Genomic DNA, 23,174 nt, shown 5'->3' on the forward strand with positions numbered 1-23,174 from the left:
CATGCGATAAGAGGAATATAACTATTTATTATTACATAAAAACAATATTGTACTTTACGGATGTATCAGGTGCACCATCTTAGAAGTTCAAGTTAAATCACAGCTGCTTCACTTCACTGTCGCAATCCAAAGAGAAAGTGGAGAGTATAGTTTTATGATAAAGTAAACCTGAACCCTAGAAGAAGGGATGAGAGGGTGAAGCTTGGATCATAAAAAAATGACCCTATTTTTGGGCTTCCACACACAAAAACATAGAGGGGTAAAACACACATACAATACATGTAGAAACACTACTTGTGTACAGAGAAGAGGACAAAACGTTGACACTGACAAACAAATTCCTTCACTGTACATTAACAAAAGAGGAAATATCAAGCTAGGTTGTCCGTGATCGAGTGCCATATGAACTAAAAAAGTATGAGGGTTATCATTACCAAAAGACTGAGCAAATCCGGCTTGGCTGAAAAACACAGATATGATTTTGGGTCATTAGGCACTTGATTTAAGACTACAGTAGCACAACAGTAAGTATTATAAGGACAAAATGTAATATTTTGTTGTTTTAAAAATATTTTTTTTTTTAGTTTAGTGATCTAGATCCTCTTCTGCTCACATATGGTCTGCATTGAGGTTTAAGACCTTGAAAATGTCGAATGTACCAGGAGAAGTATTCACTGAGGTCATTGAAAATGTCTTCTCAGAGTGGGGCCCCCAATACTGTATCACAGCATTTTTTTTTCCTTTACAACACTGAATCCCAATGGAAGTTAGAGGCTGTAATTGCCATTTGGGTCCTGGGGTTAAATATGTTGGCTGGGTAGATATCACTTTTGTAGAATAGAACGTGTAAATACATGTACATATGTAAATAGGGTTGGGTGGAAAAGAACAGACCTGGATTTTATAATTTTAGAATACAGTATGTATGAGGCGAAAGACAACTGCACTCTACCAACAGGTGACAATTGTAATCCATAAATTCAGACCTGGTAAACTCTGTCACACCATCATGCATAAAAGCCGTATTTCTGGTTAAAACAAACGTGATATATATGATTTTGTTTTTCACAATTTGAGTGCAACATTTCAGTGTCTCAATCATGATCTTTTAAAACTTGCATGCACATACAGTACACATAGCCAGACTCCAGTTATGTTTACTCAATAACTGTAAGGAACCCACCATATATATATATATATATATATATATATTTTTTTTTTTTTTTTTTTACAGTTTAATTAAATAAACTGATACAAAATAAAGTGTCTCAGAGAGCACACACCTCAGTTGGCTTCAGTTTACATCCTTATGGGTTTCAAAGAGAGTGCTATAATCATGGAGGTTTTATATCCACTCATTTTCATATTTTCTTAATATGTTACGAAGAATAGGTTAAAAAATTTCTGGAGGACTGGATATTTATTAGTTGCAGCAGTTACACATTTTCATTTGATCTGTTTTTATTACTGTTATTAGGATTATTATTAAATGTTTTCAAGCTGAAGTGTTGCTGGTATGAATGATAATAAAAAACATTCATCTCATCAACTTTGTATGCATTTATAATACTACTTTTTTTCTGTATGATGTTTTTACTCTTGAAATAAAGAAGAGGTGTATTTTAAATGCTGTCATGTTTGTTGTTGTTGCAGGTGATTTACAGTAACAGGGGTTTAGTGTTTGTTTGCTGTTTTCTGTTAATGTGTGAGGTATGTGTGTATGAGGGAACATCTAGGGAGCTATAAAAACATCAAACATGTAGTCCAACTAAACCATCTGAAGCATGGCCTGTCTTTTTTGTTAGACAATGTCGCCCTCCAGTGGTGTTCTGGTATTTAATTTTTTTTTGTAAAAAGAATGTACAAACAAAAGGTCATACCAGCTATTTAACAATAAAAACAAAAGCTACACCAGCAAGTAATAATAATAATAATAATAATAATAATAATAATAATAATAATAAACACCACCACATCATCATCATCATCATTATTACATAAAAATGCATTAAAAAATAAGCAAGACAAACAAAACATTTGAGCTACAGACATTCATTCCTTTTAAGAGACACAAAACATTCAAGTTCAATTAAAAACAACTTCAAAGATGGGGTTGAATTAAAAAAATGTTTTGCAGAATATACTGTATGATTATCAAAGTCTTTCCAAACTTGAATACAATGTAGGCAACCGTGGTGGTCTGATTACATAAATAGGCTCAGCTACACTCGTCTCCAACAAACCACACTTGATACTTTTCAAACTCTGAACCAACAGGCCGACATGACGACTAACTCTGGTTTCAAATACCCTGCTCAGCTCCTCAGTGGCCATATGGTTCTAATAATCAGACACTAACTAAGAGAGAAGCAATGAACTGTCATCAAAGGAAAACATGAACTTTACTACACCGTGCTTCTGATGAAATGTCTCACAGACAGTGAGACTCACTTCACTGCCGTTATTCAATATATAACTTACATGACACAAATTATTACATTAAACAAATGCAGTAGGGAACATGAGAGAAATTACAAAAATGTATCATCACAACAATTGTGTCAAATTCCCAATCCTACATCTTTATTATGACATTATCTTTTAGTTCCTTCCCATTTAGTGACACAAAGTGACACCCACACACACCCACACACACCCCTGATCTCAACATTAAAGTGTAATTCTGGCGCAAAATCATTCTGTAGCCTTTTTCGGTTACAGAGAAATCCGGGGTAGTACGGTGGAGGCATTAAAACGGCTTTTTTAACCACTTATACTGCTCAAAATAACACCAAACCTCTGCAGTAGCATGATGAGTATCCCTACACTTAAAACGAAGCACCAACAATGTAGTTAGCAAGTTAAATTTATTGAAAGAGTGTTTTGAAAGATTTACCAAATGGCCCGGTAGCAGCTCCTCTCTTAGTAAAGTCCATTCAAGTCGATTACCAGATACAATCCAAAAGGAAGGAGCCCATTGGTGCTTCGTTTTATGTGTAGGAATCCTAGACTGTATAAAAAATGGACGTAGACTGTCTGTCAAGGTCTGTTCTCTCAACTTGATCCAATCGTACTCTACTCTGGGAGCCACCATATTGTCAGACTGTGACTCCACCTCATTTCCTCTTACCAAATAAGGGCATTGATGTGATGTTAGGGGGAGGGAGATACATCTGTCTGGTTGACGTTTACTGGATTAGCCACAATAGCTCCACTGCCCAAGAGCTAGGCTAACAGAACACATTACTAGATAAACGGGAAGTCATTTCTTTTTATTTCCCATGTCTCTAGCAGAGATTACACAGGCTCCGCGAGTCAAGTGCGGGCACTCTGTAGGCCTAGTGGAAAACACACAGCTCCAGGAGTCAAGTGTAGGCAGCCATAATTTGTGATAAATTATTTAAACTGATATTCAACACAGTACCATGCCCATAGATTGTAAAACACAGACCCTCACAGCTCGAATCCTCCTGGTGCAAGTCATGGTGCAACTGCAGCTATTTAATTAGCATAACAGAGCTAACACGGTGTGTTCCTAAACCATCTGTTGATACAGTTGATGGAAGAGCAAACCATCTTGTCACTTATGATAACACCACCACATGAATGACCGCAGTCCAGGTCGAGATGACAGAGTTTGCATGCTAATTCTAGCCAATGAGGCGAAGTGAGGGCCAGTGGCTAGCTGCCACGCAAGAGGCAGCGCCCTAATTATTAATAAACTTTAATAAAAACTAACCTGGTACAAAAAAAATCACCCCCTCAGTGTTGTCATGGAGATATGACCTAAACATACAGACTAGAATGTTTTTCCCCTATTAAACATGGGGGTCAATGATTAATTGCTCTATAGTGCAAACTACTTCTAGTGGCCACTCAGAGAACTGCAGTTTTTGGCTATTCCGTATTGGATCAACCAGGGATGTCACTGTGGTGAGGGCTTGGTAAGAATCCTTATCATGCTACTGCAGAGGTTTGGTGTTATTTTGAGCTGTATTAGTGGTTAAAAAAGCAAGTTCTCCGTTAATAGTTGTTACGCGTAAAAAGTTGTCTCCGTGGCTTATTTGATGTATGGAAGTGCCTAAAAAGACCAGGGGATGATTTTGCACCGGAATTAAACTTGAACAGTATTTTCTGTGTTTTGCTTGACCGTTAATTTAAGTATAATGTTTAGTTTATTCAAAAAATTCTACACCAATGTGAATAAATGACACATACTTGTTTAGTGGGTTTAAGGGTTTATAGTATTTTTGTCACTCTCCTTGAAAGAGCTTGTGAGCAGCTGATCTACCCCCACATCGCAGGCAGAACCATTACAAAAATACTATGAACCCATAAACTAAACCACGTTTCATTGATACACGTCAGTTGAATTGAATAAACTATAACATTATAATTTAATTAACAGTTTCATCTTGTGCCCTTTGTTTGAGTATGTTTTTTTGTTAATAAATGCAAAATTTTTTGCACTTCTCCTGCTTCCAGTCCGGCTTCTTCAAAATCCCTTTTTAATAGTTCACCGCTGCCCCACCACTTCATCGGCCCTTGCATGGGGGTTGGTGGCATGACAGTTTGATATGCGAAAGGAAGGTGAGCTGAGGAAAATCCACTTGTTCAGAATACAAGAACTTCAGAACAAAATCTGCAGCCGTGGAGCACCATTTAGTTTAGTTCTGTCCATACAGTAAAGCTTTTCAAATGCAACAAAAAAAAAAAAAAAGATCTGTAGAAATCCTTTAATGGCCTTCAATACCTTAATTGATTTAGATTTATACCCTTGAGTCATCCTAACTATTGTCCATATGTGATTTGGTCAAATCTAATCATGGACATCTACTGGTAAAAGATGGAAATCTGAATGCATTGTCTTATGTCAGTGTATGGGGCGTCACAGTTACCAGAAGAGAACGGCAATATGTGCTGTGCTTGTCCCCACAACCTTCTGCATTTTTACCAAAATGCTTTCAAATATTTGATCAGAGTTGTGTCGTCAAGTGTTGGCTCATACTTGTGGGTTTCATTAAAGTTGACTTGTTTTTCTTGGTGAGGTTGCTACGGGCGTCCTGCCCAGCCAGGAAGTAAAGGATGGGGTCCATGCAGCTGTTGGCACTGGCCAAAGGCCGGGTCACCTTATAGGCCACACTGGAAGCCTCCAGCAACTGACAGCTGATCTGATGATAAACATATAAAAATTTGATATACTCAGCTTTTGAAATTATGATAGCACATTTATTATAAAAGAGTCCTCACCTGTGATGGGGAGACCTGTCTTAGGTATCTAAATGAGTAGTAAAGACTCCTGGTGAGATGGAAAGGCAGGAAACAGAGCATGAACACTGCCAGCACAATGATAATCATCTTCACTGACTTCTGCTTGTAATGTTGGGCTGACAGGCCCCCCCTCTCGCCCCCTTCAGACCCCCAGCCAGGCTCCAGAAGCTTCCGCACCATGAGTCCATAGCACACCATCACCACCATGAAGGGCAGGGCAAACATGAGCACCGACACGACTGAGCTGTACACTAGGAAGTCATCAAAAAGCTCTGGGCTGGTGGTGTCGTAGCAGATCCGCTCATTCTCCCTATCCCTGGCAGAGGAAATTACAATTGATTAGGATAAGTAAATAGTAGTGGTGCCTTGTTTGGCATTGCACCACAGAAAAAGAAATAGGAGTGTTAAAAAATAGATACAAATTTGTTATCGAATAAATTGATTGATTGTTCATTTCAATGTGTCCCAATAAGGCACCCTAAGATAAAATATTTAGTGTGCCACAAAAATCAATAGTCCACACTTTAACACTCTCATATGAAAGAAGAGGAATAGTAAGGAAGAAAGGGATGATTAAAGGGAAAAAATGATTCACATTGAAGTCACCTAGTTCTTGAGAAGTAGAGGATAGGTGCCTGGCAGAATAAAACACAGGCCCACACTGCCACAGATACCAGCCTGGCCCGACGAGCGCTCACCCAGTAGAGGGAGCGGACCGGATAGCAGATGCCAACGAAGCGATGAAGACTGATACAGCACAGGAACAGAATGGAACCTGCCAGAGTGCTAAATATTTAATATATTCTTTTTAAAAAAAATATTGTATAATTCTAATGCAGTGCCACTTCGCGGCTGCAGATCTGATGTTACAGAGTTGTAAATGCAGTGGGTACGGAAAGTATTCAAAACCCCCTTAAATTTCTCACTTAATTTGCAGCCATTTGCTTAAATCATTGAATTTTTTCCCCCAATGTACAAACAGCACCCCCTTTTGACAGAAAAACACTGTATTGTAGAAGTTTTTGTAAAGTTATTAAAAAACAAAAACTGAAATAACACATGACCATAAGTATTCTCACCCTATGCTGTGACACTGTCCATTTCCCCTGATCATCCTTGAGATGGTTCTACACCTTCTTTGGAGACCAGCTGTGTTTAATTGAATTGATTGGACTTGATGAGGAAAGACACACACCCATCTATATAAGAGCTTACAGCTCACATTGCACGTCAGAGCAAGTAAGAATCATGTGGTCGAAGGAACTACCCAAAGAGCTCAAATTGTGGAAAGGCAGATCAGGCAGAAGTTACAAAAGAATATCTGATGTACTTTAGGTTCCTAAGAGCCGAGGCCTCCAAAATCCTCAAATGGAAGAAGTTTGGGACAAGCAGGACTCTTCCTACAGCTGGCCGTCCGGCTACACTGAGCAATCGGGGGAGAAGAGCCTTGGTGAGATGCTGCTCTGCCATAAGCCCTGATTGGTGGAGGGCTGCAGTGATGGTTGACTTTCCAGAACTTTCTCTCATCTCTACCACAAAATCTCTGAAGCTCATCCACAGTGACTTTGGATTCTTCTTTATCTCTCTCACCAAGGCTCTTCTCCCCGGATTGCTCAGTTCGGCTGGACGGCCAGCTCTAGGAAGAGTTCTGCTCGTCCCAACCTCTTCCATGTAAGGGTTATGGAGGTTGCTGTGACCTTTGGGCAGTTCCTTCGACCTCATGATTCTCATTTGCTCTGACATGCACTGTGAGCTGTAAGGTCTTACATAGACAGGTGCGTTTTTCCTAATCAAGTCCACTCACTTTAGTTAAACACAGCTGGACTCCAATAAAGGTGTTGAACAATCTCAAGGATTATCTAGATATGGACAGCACCTGACTTAAATATACAGCAAAGGGTCTGAATACTTGTGACCAAGAATACTTGGCCATGTGATATTTCAGTTTTTTTAAGAAATTAGCAAGAATTTCTACAATTCTTTGTGCTCTGTCAAAATGGGGTGCCTGTGTACATTAATGAGGAAAACAATCGCCTTAAATGATTTTTGCAAATGGCTGAAAATTAACATAGTGGGAAATTTCAGGGGGTCTGAATACTCTCCGTACCCACAACTCTGGTTTTTGCTGTATTGTATGTGTCTGTGCCATGCCATCACTGTACCATATAAGTTGGTGTAAAACAGGAAGCGTATGACCTTGCAGAATGGCTCACTGAAGGGCCAGTCATTCGCATCTGCGTAGTAATAGATGAGGAAGGGTAGGGTGAGGACGTAGAGCGTGTCGCACATGGTCAGGTTGAACATGTAGATAGTGGAGGGCTTCCAGCGCTTAGTGCGGAACACAATCACATACAACGCGATGGCGTTCAGCACCAGGCCAATTACAAAGACCAGGGCATAGCTGACAGGGAGGAGAATGTATTTAAAATCTTCTTTAAAGCGACAGTAGAAGGCACTGACGTTGGTTGGGTTGGTCATGTTGTTGTCAAAGGTGGCCATCTCAGTGCGTGTGAAAACACCTGAGGAGAAGCACAATAGAAATACGTAGATGATGAATATGCTGCATTTGACCTTTCGACCATTACACTTTACAACAACCTTGAAGAAGTTCTCATACATACAGAAACAGAGCATGTGGAGTCACAGGAAAAGAGTATGACTGCAAGAAAATGACATCGGCATGATTACATATTTGGATGCCCCAAGTCATTTGGCATTCGGGAACAGTGTAACCCATGATCAACTGGTTTTGTGATTGTGATTTCGCAATCATATTTACACAATCCAGCGTATTGCTTGATTTATCCCATTTAAAGTCATTTCACATAATGTAAGTCATTTTTATGCTTTCCTTGAATCGGCCCCTTCCTTCTGAGTGGGTGGTTTAGTAAATGAGAGACGTGTTGTTATAAATAAAGAGAAGAGGATGCTTAAATGGTGGCATCCATCTCAGATCTGATTAAATCCTAAATCCTTCTTTTAGTTAAATAGATGAAGTGTGTGAATAAATATGTTTTATGGCTGCACTGTAAGATAAGATAAGATAAGATAGTACTTTATTATCTTTTACACAGGGGTTACAGAACATTTTCTTAGACAAGGCTCCAATCACAAGAAACATTCACACAGACATATAAGGAAGAGACATGGGGTGTTGAGGTATCAGCTGTGGTAGTCATTTTGTGTTGTTCAGTATGGCTATTGCAGAAGGGATGAAGGATTTCTTGTAAATGTTCTTCCGGGCCAGTGGTACATTGAAACACCTGCCTAATGGTAGTAGCTGTTAGGAGTGATGGAGGGGGTGAGAGTGGTCCTCTGTGATCAGACTTTACAGCTCAGATAGGGGGGTTGGGGGGGAACCAGTTATTTTGGCAGCATGGTTTACTATCCGGGAGAGTCTTGTTTTGTGCTTGATGATGAGTTGGTTGTACCAGGAAGATATATTAAAAGTGAGAACTGTTTCAATGAGGGAGCGGTAGACCAAAGTTAGCACGTCCTTGCTGACCTGAAATGTCCTGAGTTTCCTGAGCAGATGAAGACGTTGTTGTGCTTTCTTGAATATTGTATTGGTGTGTTGTGAAAAGGACAGGGAGTTGTCTATTTCTGTGCCCAGGTACCTAAATACCTGCACTTGTTCCACTAGCTGACACTGGATGTTAAGTGGCTGGAACAGAGGTGATGCCTTGTCTCTGCCCCCACAGCATAGCCCCTTTGCTTTTGCTACTTTTGTTGAGCTCTAAAGAGAGCTCAACAAAAGTATCAGACAGCTTGTCCACTGCCTGCTGGTATCGGGCTAGGGCATCAACGTGGGACATGTGTGCTACCATGGCAATGTCATCTGCATATTTAAAAGGTGCAATACCCTCACTGTTACACTGGATGTTGTTTGTGTACACCGAAAAGAGGATTGGGGATAAAACAAAGCCTTGGGGGAGTCCAGAGTTTAAAAAGAGCTTTGTTGATATAACCCCATTAAAAGACACCTATTGTGGTCTGTCCAGCAGAAAATGTTTTATCCACAGGGTCAGTGTTGGGTGAACCTGAAGATCTGATAGGTGATGTAAAAGTTTGTCGATGCTCACTGTGTTAAAAGCTGAGGAAAAGTCCATGAATAAAATCCTGGTGTGTGGGTGTGCTGAGTCCGACACCACGTCTTGCCCCGTAGGCAAATTGGAATGGGTACAGCTTGTCTGGCACCATGCCTGATAGGAGGTTACAGACCACCTTCTCCATACATTTGCGCAGCACAGATGTTAGTGCCACTGGTCTGTAGTCCTTTAGGGCCTTAGCAGGTGCCTTTTTGGGGATGGGAATGATGGTGGTTTCCCTCCACTGGTCAGGGACACAGCCAGAGTCCAGTAGGTATTGGAACAGCCTGGTGAGAACGCCACTTAGCTGAGTGGGGCATTCCTTTAGTGCCCTACCTCTAAGCCGCTCAGGGCCATAGGCCTTGTGTGGGTTGACTCTGCGCTGTGTGGAGGTCACCAGCTGTTCATCAATAAGGAGGGATTGGAGACTGGAGCTAGTGGCTAGGGGGGCCCAGGTGGATGTTGTGCTGTCCCCATTGAAGTGGGTGAAGAAGACATTTAATTTCTCTGCCAGAGTTGGATCCGGACAGGCAGTCTCTGCAGGTTTGGGTGTTCTGCCCATCATGATGTTCAAGCCTTGCCATGCTTCCCTCGCATTCCCAGAAATTAATTTCTGCTCCACTTTGTTTTTATAGTCAATTTTAGCCAACTTGGCCTTCCTCCTAAATTTCTTCTCCAGTTCCCTCACCCTGGGTTTATCTCCTTCCAGGAAGGCCTTCTTCTTCTGGACAAGGCAGATTTTCATGTCCTTGTTAACCCATTTTGTATTGTTTGGGAAGATGCTTATTTGTTTGATAGGTGTTACAGTATCCTCACAAAATAGAATGTAGGAGGTAAGTAGGAAAAACAAAACCCAGTCTGTTAATTCAAAACAGCCCCTTAGGCATTCAGCTGCCTCTTTATTCCAGACTTTAACATGTTGTGTTATGGGTTCCCCTGTTTTCAATCGTGACCTGTATCTTGGCAGTAACAAAATAACATTGTGATCAGAACGGCCAAGGGGTGGGCGTGATTTTGAAATATAGGCGTCTGGGATATTACTGAAGCATAAATCTAGTATATTCTGCATTCTGGTGGGGATTGTGACATGTTGGTCTAAATTTGGTAGGTAGGAGGGGATATCGGACCTGTTAAAGTCACCCAGAATAAACACTGGTTGGTCTCCAGTCTGACTGACAGCTCTGTTATAGCTCTCAGCGCTGTGTTCAGGGGCTATTGAAGTCGGGCCCTGGAACATATACTAAGATGACAGTGAGTAGTGTTCCACCACCTGGCTCAACAGGTTTATATAAAACATCTTGACACCTCGGTTGTCTCAGCAGGTTACTGAAACACTTACCAGTCCTACCATATTACTACTATTCTCCCCCATAAGAAAAACAAAAAAATTATATATCTGAGCTGCAGGATATTCAGACAAACATTCACATGGACTTCTGTGGTAACAAAACCTGAAGTGCAGCTGTGTTCTCAGGCAGAAAAACAGCACTCTATCGGCAATCTGCATGCCAAAGTTTTCTGAAACCTCATGGCTTTCAGAGGGAGAGACACAGGAATGACTTTTTAAATCAAACCAGACCTTGTTTAGAGACTCTGTTCAAACCTTTCTCTCTGTTGTACTCACTGACATGCATGCTACATTGACAACCGAAGACAAGTTTTCTCTCTATAAACCTGTTTGTCTGACAAACTCAAGATTACACCAGTCATATAATAACATAGAAGTGACACCTTAAAAACATGTATGCAAATAATACAGAAGGTGCCAGACGTTCCTGTTTCTCACCTGACTGATGAGAACTCACAGTATGTGACAGTATGTTCTCTTTAATAGAAACTTCTCTTCAAAATAGCTGCAGGTTTAACTTAACCTTTTGTAGTCCCCCCCAAATTCCTCTGATCTGCTCTGTGCACTTCTCACCAAAGAACAATTTACTATTCAGCAATAACATGGACTGTTTTTTTGTTGGTAAATTAGCTACATACAAGGCAGTGAGAAATAAAGCCTCCTTCCCCAGAGACAAACCCCTAAAACATATGACATTACTCACACTGTATGAATACTATCGCCTTTCAAAGACTGTCAGGCGCTGACCATCCGGTCTAATGTATCCTCATTTCTCACGGGTAGAAGTACAGTGTACAGTACCTGAGACTCTGTTGTTTGTGGCTGAATGCCTGCCTTAGATACTTCAGTGGGCGAAAACCTGTGGAGGTGTGTTCCTCTCTGACAAGCCGTAGCCTGTATATAGTAGTGTGAGCAGTCTAGCCTGGGGCTCAGATAATTTTTTCTGTTAGTCAAATGCACAGTAAAAAGAGAAATGCCTCCACAACCTTAAACTGTTCAAATATTAATTTATTTTCAGTTTGGCAAATAGAAAAAAACTATTTGCCTTTTTAAGGTAGAAAAACAGAGGTGGCCCTTAAATCCTACTGAGTGACAGTTTTGCTCTCTCTCTCTCTCTCTCTCTCTCTCTCTCTCTCTCTCTCTGTATGCGTGTGTGTGTGCGTGTGTGTGTGTGTGTCTCATCATAGCAAGTAGTTATTGCTCGTTATGTACCTGTGTAGCCAACTTTTTATCAAGGCATAGGAATTAGAAAAAAATCGTATTACAATCAGTTATTATTAAAAAAGAATTACCAACAATTCATAGATAAAAGGCAGGTAAGTCTTAATAAAACCACACTTCTACTAACATAGACATTGCAAGCAAGGAATATCCTATCATGTAATCAAAAATAGAAATATATATTCCTTAATACAGTGGGCCTTTCAGCCATCCTGACGGACAACAATTATTTTTTAAAACACCAAATACAAAGAATGTCGAGCAGTACCTTGATTTCTCACATTTCTGGCAAATGAGTTGCTGCTTTCTATACTTTTAATTGAAGCTCTTGACTCTTATTACAGTAAAATGTCTTACCTTAGTATCACCCAGGGAATATAGTTCAAGTTCCTATGCCAAATAAAATAAATCATAAACCAAAAGCATCCTGGCGGGATCCTAAAATGCACCGTATCCAACAATGACTGTAGGCCATTTTCTTCTGTGCCACTGGAAGGAAGTTATATGTGTGGGTGTTGCTGGATGTGTGTGTGTGTGTGTGTGTGTGTGTGTGTGTGTGTGTGTGTGTGTGTGTGTGTGTGTGTGTGTGTGTTAGAGTGTTATACTGAAAGAAGGGGTGAGAAAGTACTTAATGTCTTACCTGCTCCACAAACTGTGTGTATTAATGATTACACAGCCCTTAATCCTAACCTTGGCCATGACACGTATGAGACATGAAGTAATATTTTTTGCCTCTCCCGTTATTTAAGCCCTTTCCTCTATCTTACCCAAATTCCAGGAAGTCATATTTTAGTTTGCAAGACATTGTTGGCAAACATAAAACATTCTTTTGTAGTTTGGCATTAGCAGAACAAGTATTTCTGGGAAACAATAACACTGAGTGCATCTCCTCCCCTTAGTAACAAGAGTCTTAACCTTGAAATGTTTGGGCAATTCCAACTTACATTTCACAGGCACCCTGGATTGTGGGGCTAACGTCAAGAGTTGGGATGAGAACAGGTTGCAGGGGTGAGAAGACGTCTGTCTGTCTTTCTTTCTTCTGAATGTCTGTCCGTCTTTCTTTCTTTCTGCTTTGCAACAACATTATTTTCTCATCACATAACCTATATTTCAGTAACTGCTTGATTTTAAACCATGATCAACCACATCTAGCCCAACACACAGGCAGTGCAAGCTACATGCATGGAGAAAGACATACACTGTGTCAAACCAGCTGGTGCTGGTGCCAACTCATTACAAGTGTTTCAGACAGTCTCCATTGTAATGTATTCCTTTAATTGTTCACTCAGCATCCACTTCCAATGAGCTCATGACCCTGTTTTACCCTGCCTGCTTCCTGGTATCCCCAGTTAGAACATAAATACACAAGAATCTACTAATTAAATAGCACAAAACAAATTACTATAAATGAAAACAACGTTCTGCAAATCCATTACAAGATATTTTATTTGTAAATGTTAAGGCTGTAGTCTCATTTCAACTGAATTGACAGGATGGAAATAACATTTATTGAATGATTATTACTGTTATTACAAACGTCTAGGTAAGGCAAGTTTATTCAACAACAAGGTAACTCAAAAAGCAAATACACACATAAAATGACATTAAGATATAAAATGACACTGAGATAAAAAAAATATTTATAAAATTAAGAACAAGCAGATAAGATATATATAAAAAAAGAAATAAAACAAAACCGAGAATAAGAAATTAAATTGTGTCGTTTACAGAAAGGCAGCGGCAAACAAAAACAATCTTCAGTCGGGGTAGTTTCTGTAAGGTGCCTTTTGTTTGTTTGTTTCTTTTGTTTGTTTGTTTTAAACACTATTTTCTTCCTACTCCGTGATCGATTTTTCCTGGATCGACTGCGGTTTCTTGTTGCTATGCAGGTCTGCGGGACGCAGGCTCCTGTCAGTGTCAGTGTCAGTGTCCTCTCCTGGAGCAGGCTGGAGCAGCTCAAAAATAAATAGTCCCGTTTTGTAGGCTTCGTCTTTGTTTGCCTCCTTATTTGTTTTTGAGACATATTTTACGTTAGTATTAATCGAGATTACTGTCGACGGAAGGCGAGAGGAGACAACAAAAAAGGATGTCTTTTCTTGCTGCCAGGCTGTTATCCCGTGCGTCGCCACTTTGGGGCGCCGTTGAGCTAAGTTGCTGAAGGGGTTCCCGTTAATATCCCCCCATCCCTTCCCTCTCTGCTTTTTCTCCTCCGCCTGTCTGCTCTCCTGCTTCACAACAACGTACAGTACACACTAGTCCTCTCTAGTAGTGGCAGCAGCAGCCGACACAAGTGTGTCCAGCCTCCTCCTCGTAGCTTCAGTTTCTGCTCAAACGAGCCATTTATCATCAATCATGGCCGCCGGAGTACAAATTTAACTCCCGTCTTTCCTCCCTTATCGTCTGGAGGGGAGGATTTTTTTGTTTGTTTGAGGGAGACAAAATATTACTCCTACAACTGATTTTTGGATTTCCTGTTGGAATTACAATACATCATCTTGCAAAGGGAAATACCATTCATGTCAATACTCCAAAATGCAGCCGCCGCCGAGGAAGGTGAGTGATTTCCAGAGTCCGTTATGTTTTAGCTGGGCTGTACAGACAATGACAGACAGTTAACAGTGTGTGGTAACCTTTTAGATGTGGATGTTGTGTTTTAATAACCACACAAACAGCGTGTGATGCTGCAGGCTTAATACATTAAAGGGAGTAAAATACCCTTTGCTAGGCAACATTAGCAGCGTTCGCTAGCTTTAGTCGGTAACCTAGCGACATTAATATGAATCTATCTGAACGTTGTAGCGTGAGCCGTCAAATGTCAAATAACGTTAGCTAGAAAACGCTAGGTGGGCTAACATGGTTGTCCTTTTAATAACGTTAGCATTACGTCCTGTTACGTTAGTGGAAATAACTTGACAACGTTACATTAGAATTTGCACGTTAACTTATAGCAGCAACGTTTTTAGCTATTAGCGTAATAGTAATTAACACAGTTTACAATTTAACGTCAATGTAGCACCTGTGTTATTTTGCTAATTTATATATTATGACATTGTGACAACCCCCCAAAGACAGCTTAACAAAAGCGGTCGTTTCTTCACGTTGTGAAGCTTCTTGTCTTAAGGGAAGAAGCAGAACCATTATTAAGCCCGCAAGGGGAAATTCATTTTTTTCACTCTGTTATTCATGTTTTACACACACACATACACACACACACACACACACACACACACACACACACATACACATACACATACACGCACACGCACACGCACACATACACATACACACACACACATGCACAAACAGGACCTATATACATGCAATTAATGGAGAGATGTCAGAGCGAGAGGGCCGTCCATGGACAGGCGCCCCGAGCAGTTGGGGGTTTTGTGACTTGCTCAAGGGCACGTCAGCAGTGCCCGGTAGATGAACTGGCATCTCTCCAGCCACCAGTCCACCTCCATACAGGGACCTGAACCTACGGTTCCCAACCCACGGTTCCCAACCCACTGAGCTACTGCCAAGTCATTCAGTCCTTTCAGGGGCACATCTGTTCATCAAAAGCTTTTTTTTGTTTTTGTTATAATTCTTTTTATTTACATTTTTTGATAGCACAATATAAAAATCAATACCCCAGCCCAACCCAATCATACACATGCGCGCACTCACACGAGAGACGAGGTACAAGTATTCCTATTTCATCATAACTACAAGACTAAAACCCATGATTGCTTAATAGTATGCATACAAAAACCAAACAAAGGCAGGCAAAAACAAAATCAATAGGATAAGTACTTATATAAAAACAAGTAGAATCAAATTGCGTCCAGATGTCGCAAAAAAGGAAACCAAGATTCTTCCCATTTATGCTGATGTTTTAAGTACTTAGTCCGCAGTTTCCCCATGTGGATCACCGTTCATGCAGCCAGTTTCTGGAAAAAGGTGGATTTGATGTTTTCCAGGGTTTTTTTTCCTTTTCATCAAAGCAAAGGGAAATTCAATTTTTTTCACTTCCCCGATTCATGTTACAAACACACAGGCCCAAAATACACACATGCACAAACAGGACCTATATACATGCAATTAATGGAGAGATGTCAGAGCGAGGGGGGTGCCAATGGATCAACGCCCCGAGCAGTTGGGGGTTCGGTGCCTTGCTCAACAGCACTTCGGCAGTGCCCAGGAGATGAACTGGCAACTCTCCAGCCACCAGTCCACTCTCTATTCATGGTTCACACATGGACTCGAGCCGGCGACTCTCCAGTTCCCAGCTGAGACACCTATGGACTGAGCTACTGCCACCCCCCTGAGCTGTCAAAAGCTAAACACACTCTGTGTGTGTGTGTGTGTGTGTGTGTGTGTACACATCAAGATGTATTGCTTTTCCAGGAGTGTGTGTTGTCCTGAAATAGATGCATGAGAGCCAATTACTCTGCTGTGAACCTCTGCACAGTTTTCTCTTAATTACCACATATTCCCCCAGTGCCATTTATGCTCAGGGTTTCCACACACAGACTGGCCCTGAACATGTCATATCATGTCTGTAAAACACACACTTGAAGGGGTCCTTTCATCACTGAGGCTGCAGAGACCACTATGGTTGTCTTGTTTCACAGTGTGTGTGATCAAATGTACCTTCAAGATCATATACATTTTGTTAGATCTCATTTGTCAGCTGTCAGTGTCTTTCCCATCAGTCTGCTGTGAAAATACTTCCAAAAATACAACAGAATTTATCTGCAAAAGACATGTGTTACACATCTCCTATGTTGCTGGCACATTCTTTAGACTCAGCCCACAGCACCACTGCCAGAGTGTATCAGTATTTGGCTGTTTGATACTAATAATTTCTCTCCCTGTGCAACAAATACAGCCCCTTTAGTGTCTTTTCTGTGTCTTAGCTCAGCTGCTTATACAAACTGAGCTGGTTTGACTTTCCTGTATTAGTTTAAACGTGACTTTAATTATGGCTGAATAAAGGTGTACATTGCACCTCTATCTATCTATCACATAAATAACGTTTTAGAGCTTTTGAGGCCAGATTTTCTCGAAATTCAACCAACAAACTCTTTCTTTCATACACTCACTTACTCACCATTCATATTATCCACCCTTATCTTTTCATGCCTAGCCCCACCACCACTCTTCCTCTCATTTTGTCTCCTCATCTTTCTTGTCACCCTTTGCCCTTCACTGACTCTTCCTCTATCCCTGTGGTTTACCATGAGCGATAGAAGGTGAAATCAAGTAATTTTGCCCTGATAATGTAATGAACCACTCCCTCCATATCTTCAAAGACACAGCACATGAAAGAAAGGAGCTTTGGAGTGTGTGAGTGTGTGAATGTGTGAGTGTGTGCGTACACTAGTGTAGTGTGTGTTATGTCGTTGATTGTTTTGGCTAGAACAGTCATGAATTTGCCCACTGTTGCTCTGGTGAATAGCTGATGGAATTCACTCGACAATACACAATGACCATCACTGTGTGTGTGTGTGTGTGTGTGTGTGTGTGTGTGTGTGTGTGTGTGTGTGTGTGTGTGTGTGTGTGTGTGTGTGTGTGTGTGTGTGTGTGTGTGTGTGTGTGTGTGTGTGTGTGTGTGTGTGTGTGTGTGTGTGTGTGTGTGTGTGTGTGTGTGTGTGTGTGTGTGTGTGTGTGTGTGTGTGTGTGTTCGTGTGTGTGTGCGCTTATTAAGGGTGTGCTCTCTGTCTGTGTTTGCACAAGGCTGTCTGAATGAGTGTAGGTTATGGTCCCCTTTTCCTATGAGATGATACAATTAACATCTTTTCCTCATGCACATAGTGCCTGTCTGCTCCTAAATGTAAGTCTGGGCTATTAAATGTGTCTTCAGTCACCTGTAACTGCTAAAAGTCTCCTGCTGCCTTCACATTGCTGACAAAACCCAGACACTGATTGTTACATATTACTGGCGTGAGCAGGGCTCAACTTAATTGAGTCCAAGTCCGAGACCAGGTCAAGTCAGAGTCAAGATCATAATAGGCAATAGTTTAATTACAATGATATAGAAATTAATAAGTTAGGATAAATCACTAAAAACATACGTGTCTTCTAACATCAAACTAATCAATGCATAGAATTGATGTTTTCTACAATCGAACAACAACTTGACCAGTTATCAATAGCTGATACAAGTCAATTCCGAGTCCAAGAAGGCATGAGACCAAGACCATTGCAAGCTTTGAGACTGAGCCTGGACTCAAGTACTAGAGCCCTTGATAAGAGTGTGTGTGTTCCTCTCAGGCGACTACAGCTGAGCACACTCAAGATAGATGACAGGTGACTGGCAGATAGAGTGACTGATTGGGATTAAATTAGTTGTGTGTGTGTAGACCATTGTGACTATAAAGAACACAACATTTAGAGTTATTGCCCCTTTTGCACACCCCAGAGCTAAAAAAAGATATCTTTCACTGCATCTCTATCAGCTCCTGTGTGACACGCAGATATGGATTAAAAGAATGAAATTATAACAGACTAATAAGATTCCCTTTTTCAGTGAACTTAATGAAAGTGTTCTTAATATGTTGTGCAAATATTAGCTTTTTCTAGCATCTCAAATGTCTCAAAAATATTTACCGTATTTTATAGTTGTTATATTTATAAAGAAAATATTTCATTTAAAGTCCTACTGCATTATATTACTGTATATGTGACATTGGTGTGTGACTTTTGGCGATTTCATGCAACATTTATTCCAACTAGGGTTGGATGATCCGGCCACTGAGAAAATAAATCATTATTTATTATTAATGTGTATATGACTTTCAGGCAGGTAGAGGCATTCACAGTTCACTGAACACCTTTATGACCAGGAAAAGACAATAATTTAGCTCTATGTAAACAGAATAAGTCTAATGATATCTCAATATTGACTTTATCAATATAGAAGGATTTGTTGAAGGTTAGGTTTTTATATAAGCCATGCAATAAATAACAGACATGCACAGCAGATGGATGAATAAATGACAACTCCTTTACTTGACGTGTCTTTTTCGTTTCCTCCAGGTCAAAGTGACACAGGAGCTGAAAAACACACACACAGAGCAGATGACAAGACTGCACTTTAAACACCAGACCGAATGTGACCTGCTGGAAGACATGAGGTATGAACACATCTGTATCACATGCGTGTACTAACTCAATCCTGAAGAATCCACTCACCAACTGCCAGATGATTTTATAACTAGTCGTCATGTGACTGTGATATGCACAGCATGCACACATGGACACAGCCATGCACAAAAAGAGAGAAGGAAGGAGACAACCAATGAGTAAAGGCAGCAGTTGTATGAGAAAGAAAAAGACGAGGAGGAGTATTGCCATATGCCAGTTTTTTGAGAAGGACAAAGGGTCGGGAAAATGACGAAGGAATTTCCTGCTGCCCTCTTCCTGCTCTCTGACTGTCTTTCTTCCTCTCTTTCTTCTTTTTTAAATTTCATTATGTATCTCTCGCTGTCATCTTTTCCATGTTTTTCTGTCTCTTTTGCTCTATGTTTTTGTCTGTCTCCATATCTCTCTTTTTCATTTGGCTCAGCTCTGTTTACTCATGACGTGTATGATTCTGGCACGTTTCCCTTTAGGATTTGGCAATGGGAGGAAACCCTGGTTCTTTCACACGCTCTCATTTTCTGTGTTGACTAAGCATTGATTATTTATGACAGCCAACTCTCTAAGATTCTCTGCTTCTCTGCATCCATTCCTATCTTTCTCTCTGTTTCTCATTTTCACGCTTTCTCTCCCTCTTCTCTTTCTGAGACTTCCCTTTCTTTTTCTCCCCTTCACTCTTGGGGGCAGCTCCAGCTGTTTGAGAACAGATTGCCTTGTTGCTGCTGGGTTTTGGAGAGTGAACAAGGCCCTGGTCTCACTTGTGGGAGAGAGGGAGAGCCAGTTAAGCATATGCAACCACAATGTGTTAGTTCTTTCAGTCAGCGAGGGATGGAGCTACATGCCGCTGGGTAAAGATCTTCAAATTGGCTTTGTCATCCTCATGGTTGAAAGAAGCTGCCTGCAGTGTTTTCTTAGTGCATTCCTCTAGCCGTTAATGTTTTGTAATTCATTTCTGATGACACATCATCATGGTGGTAGAATTAGTAGCAGCAGGGTGATGCAGTGAGTAGGGAGACCACCTTTCAATTGGGAGATCTGGACTCAAGCCCCCTGCAGCAACAAGCATCTGCTTTGTCAATGTATCCTTGAGCAAGACACTGAGCCCCACTAGTTTTTCTGTCTGGGATGTGGCACTCATCTAACTTTATTGTAGAGATATATTTCCAAGATTGTCATTTAAGATCAGAAGGGTTGGAGATATTTGAAATTCACATTGTTTATTTCTTAATTCTATCTATTGTCACTATTGAAATGATAATGCAATGTTAGGATTATCTGCTTTTATCTGTTTTACATCCTTGTAAATCATATATCTTTGGGTTTTGGACTGTTGATCAGACATCCATGGTGAAACAAAATCGGTTAATCTCAACACCCTAGCTGCAGCCCTGCATAGGTGTAGGCCTGTAGTTAATTGTGCAGCAGTAGTTTCCAAAGGGAGAAGAAATGATTGACCTGTGTCCATCCAGGGTCAGAATGCAGAGTTTATTACAGTCAGTGAATGGACTAGGAAGTTACCCTATTGGTTAACACTGGGTCATTTACAGAAATGCTAGTTAGTATATATTCATATTCTCTTTGTTGAAATGTCATGTGCTGTGTCATGTCAACTAAATAACCACTATAAAATAGCTGGATCTACCGGACAAGGAAAGTGTGGTCACATAATGAAACACATTTCCCTGCCTAAAGCCCACAGTAGATTTTAACTCTTACATCCACAAATAGGCTCTGAGGTTATTTACCCTAATTCATCCACAGGCTGGCTTTAATCTAAGCACACACTCAAACCCACACACATATACACAAGTTGCTAGCTAATAGTCCAGTGAGCCTATATGTTTACCAATTTTAAAAGATTAAAGAAGAAAGAAAGAAAGAGAGAAAGAAAGAAAAAAAAAGAAGAAGAAAAAAGAAAGAAAAGAAAAGAAAGGGCAGTATATTTAATCCTCTGGGACTGCATTTTAGCTGGACTAGTTTTAGGAGAGGGGATAAGAGAAAGAGTGAGAAGAGAAAACGATGATGAGTTGGTGGACTCAGGGAGTCAACTTGGTGTCCTCAATCCAGCTAAATCCCCCATACCCTTATGTCTGCCCCAACAGCCTACACGCACACACACGCACGCACACACACTCTCACACACACACACACACCACACACACACACACACACACACACACACACACACACACACACACACACACACACACACACACACACACACACACACACACACACACACACACACACACACACACACTGAGAAACAGCAAAGAAGTCTCATACATACTTATATTCACCTCATACACATTTTCTATGTACCTATTTGCCCTGAAAGGGATGGTTCGGCTTTTATAAAATGGAGTTATTGATAGTCAGTGTATTACCTAGCAGGCCTTTTCCTGGCACAAACATGCACACACTGTGCCTTCAAATGGCTCAAGCAAAAACTTTTTATAAGCGACATATTTTAAGAGATTAGAATATATATCACAACTTTTTAACTGCCTGTAATCCGATGTCTTCACTTGTTTACATGCCTATGATTCTCCTCCTATATGGCTGGACCGTGTATGGTCAATGGGTTTAATTGTGGCAAAATTGTTACAGGGATAGTCAGTGGTGTCGATAATGTGAATCCCTGGATTTTAAATGTTTATCTGCACTTTTTGCCATAATATTTCTTTCTAAATAGAACTGAAGTAGCATATCACATGACATGGTTAAGCTGTGTTTGAGACTGAGAATACAACCACAAACACTGATATGAAGCATTTCAAAAATATTATTAACATTTTTTTTGTATTTTAAGCAATCCCCTCACACACTTTTTAAATTATTTTGATTTAACTTCCTAATTTAAATTATTTGCTTTTCACAGATTGTAAAGAACTAATATCATTTTCTTATGCATTCCATAAAATTGGCTATTTTCTTCCTCTTTGGCAGTTTTGGCAGCACCTTTCTTGGTGCACTGTGCCAATTATGATACAGTGCCACCACATCAGTGACAGCGTAATGCTATAAAATTATAGTGTTTTTTAAGAAGACACCTGTCAAGATCTGATGGCAGGACTAAATTTCTCGGAGATGGCCGACCCTCCTGATTCTCTGACTGGGATTTGAAGCTGCTGTAGAAGGGGGCAGCAGAAAAATGTATTTTAGCCATTTTCTCAGTTTAAGTGTATGCTATTTTTAGAATATTTTCACAGCTTTCCCTTGCCATAAGACAGCCCTCACAGCAGTACCTTTCCTAGTTTGCGTGTCAGTATTACAGTATTCCTCCTTGCTTCTCCAAGCTGGTAGCTGCTTACCTACATCTACATCTGCTTACCTACATCTAATACTTGTACCTCATACAAGCCAACTTGAAAAAAAGAAAGTGAAACTATTCTACTGAGTTGTAACACGATTTTAATATTGCAGTTGTGTCATATTGGCTTTATCTGTAGATTTGGATCACTAAATGACACTGAATTGCAAAAAAGCCATCACTGTGACGCTATGCATGATGACGGCCCTTTTGCAAAGGACATTGCATGGTTTACCCTGCAGCACTGTATCTAAAATCTGTTCTCATGATTGGCATGCTTTTGTTAGGCTTTACAACAAAACACCCCTCCTTGAAGACATTTTTAAGACAGGTTACAAAGCAAAATGCATCAAATTTTAAATTGTCTAGTGTCTAGACAGAGTGCTTTATGAAGAATCTACTAAGAGCATCATCGATCATGGAGATGCCAGTTAGTGAGGAAGCAAAGTGCCAATTTTTGCCCACCAACCCTGTCTGTGTTTTGTGTGGCACATTTGCATAGGATAAAGGAAATTTGTGTGTTACTCAAATTTCTTGACCAAATCCTAGGAACTATCTGCAGATATCATTAAAACATAATGGCTCTCCATGCTGAGTAGCTAGATGAGCGTCCCCAATGTGAACCCAAAATGCTATCAGTCCTCATTAATACTTTTCACTGCAACCTCCATAATTTAGGAAGAAGGAGAATAGAAAATACAGTACTCATTGGGGACTCAAAGTAATGCAATGCTGATTCACAACCTGCTAATATAATTAGGTGGCCTGCCCAAAATGACAGCACAGAAAGCCTCTGGTGTTATTCAAA

General features: G+C 40.4%; 2 protein-coding genes across 2 annotated transcripts in view; one reads left to right on the forward strand and one right to left on the reverse strand.

The window, feature by feature from the left end:
- Positions 1–4,976: 4,976 nt before the first annotated feature.
- Positions 4,977–11,530, reverse strand: LOC310947412 (P2Y purinoceptor 2-like; the record flags this gene model as incomplete). Its single annotated transcript, XM_083914201.1, has 5 exons — positions 11,411–11,530; positions 7,434–7,790; positions 5,878–6,046; positions 5,251–5,587; positions 4,977–5,171 (listed from the first exon to the last, which is right to left on the reverse strand). Exons 2-5 carry the CDS (start codon positions 7,768–7,770, stop codon positions 4,977–4,979), a joined length of 1,038 nt encoding a protein of 345 aa, XP_083770327.1. The 5' UTR covers positions 7,771–7,790; positions 11,411–11,530.
- Positions 11,531–14,199: 2,669 nt separating this feature from the next.
- The window catches only part of LOC310947058 (F-BAR and double SH3 domains protein 2-like), a 62,301-nt gene continuing 53,326 nt past the window's right edge, over positions 14,200–23,174 (forward strand). The window contains exons 1-2 of the mRNA XM_083913697.1: positions 14,200–14,481; positions 18,952–19,049. Coding sequence (XP_083769823.1) covers positions 14,461–14,481; positions 18,952–19,049 — 119 coding nt within the window. The 5' untranslated portion in view covers positions 14,200–14,460. The remainder of the gene's footprint in view (positions 14,482–18,951; positions 19,050–23,174) is intronic.

This window comes from Echiichthys vipera, assembly GCF_963691815.1.
Source record: "Echiichthys vipera genome assembly, chromosome: 5".
Lineage (NCBI taxonomy): Eukaryota > Metazoa > Chordata > Actinopteri > Perciformes > Trachinidae > Echiichthys > Echiichthys vipera.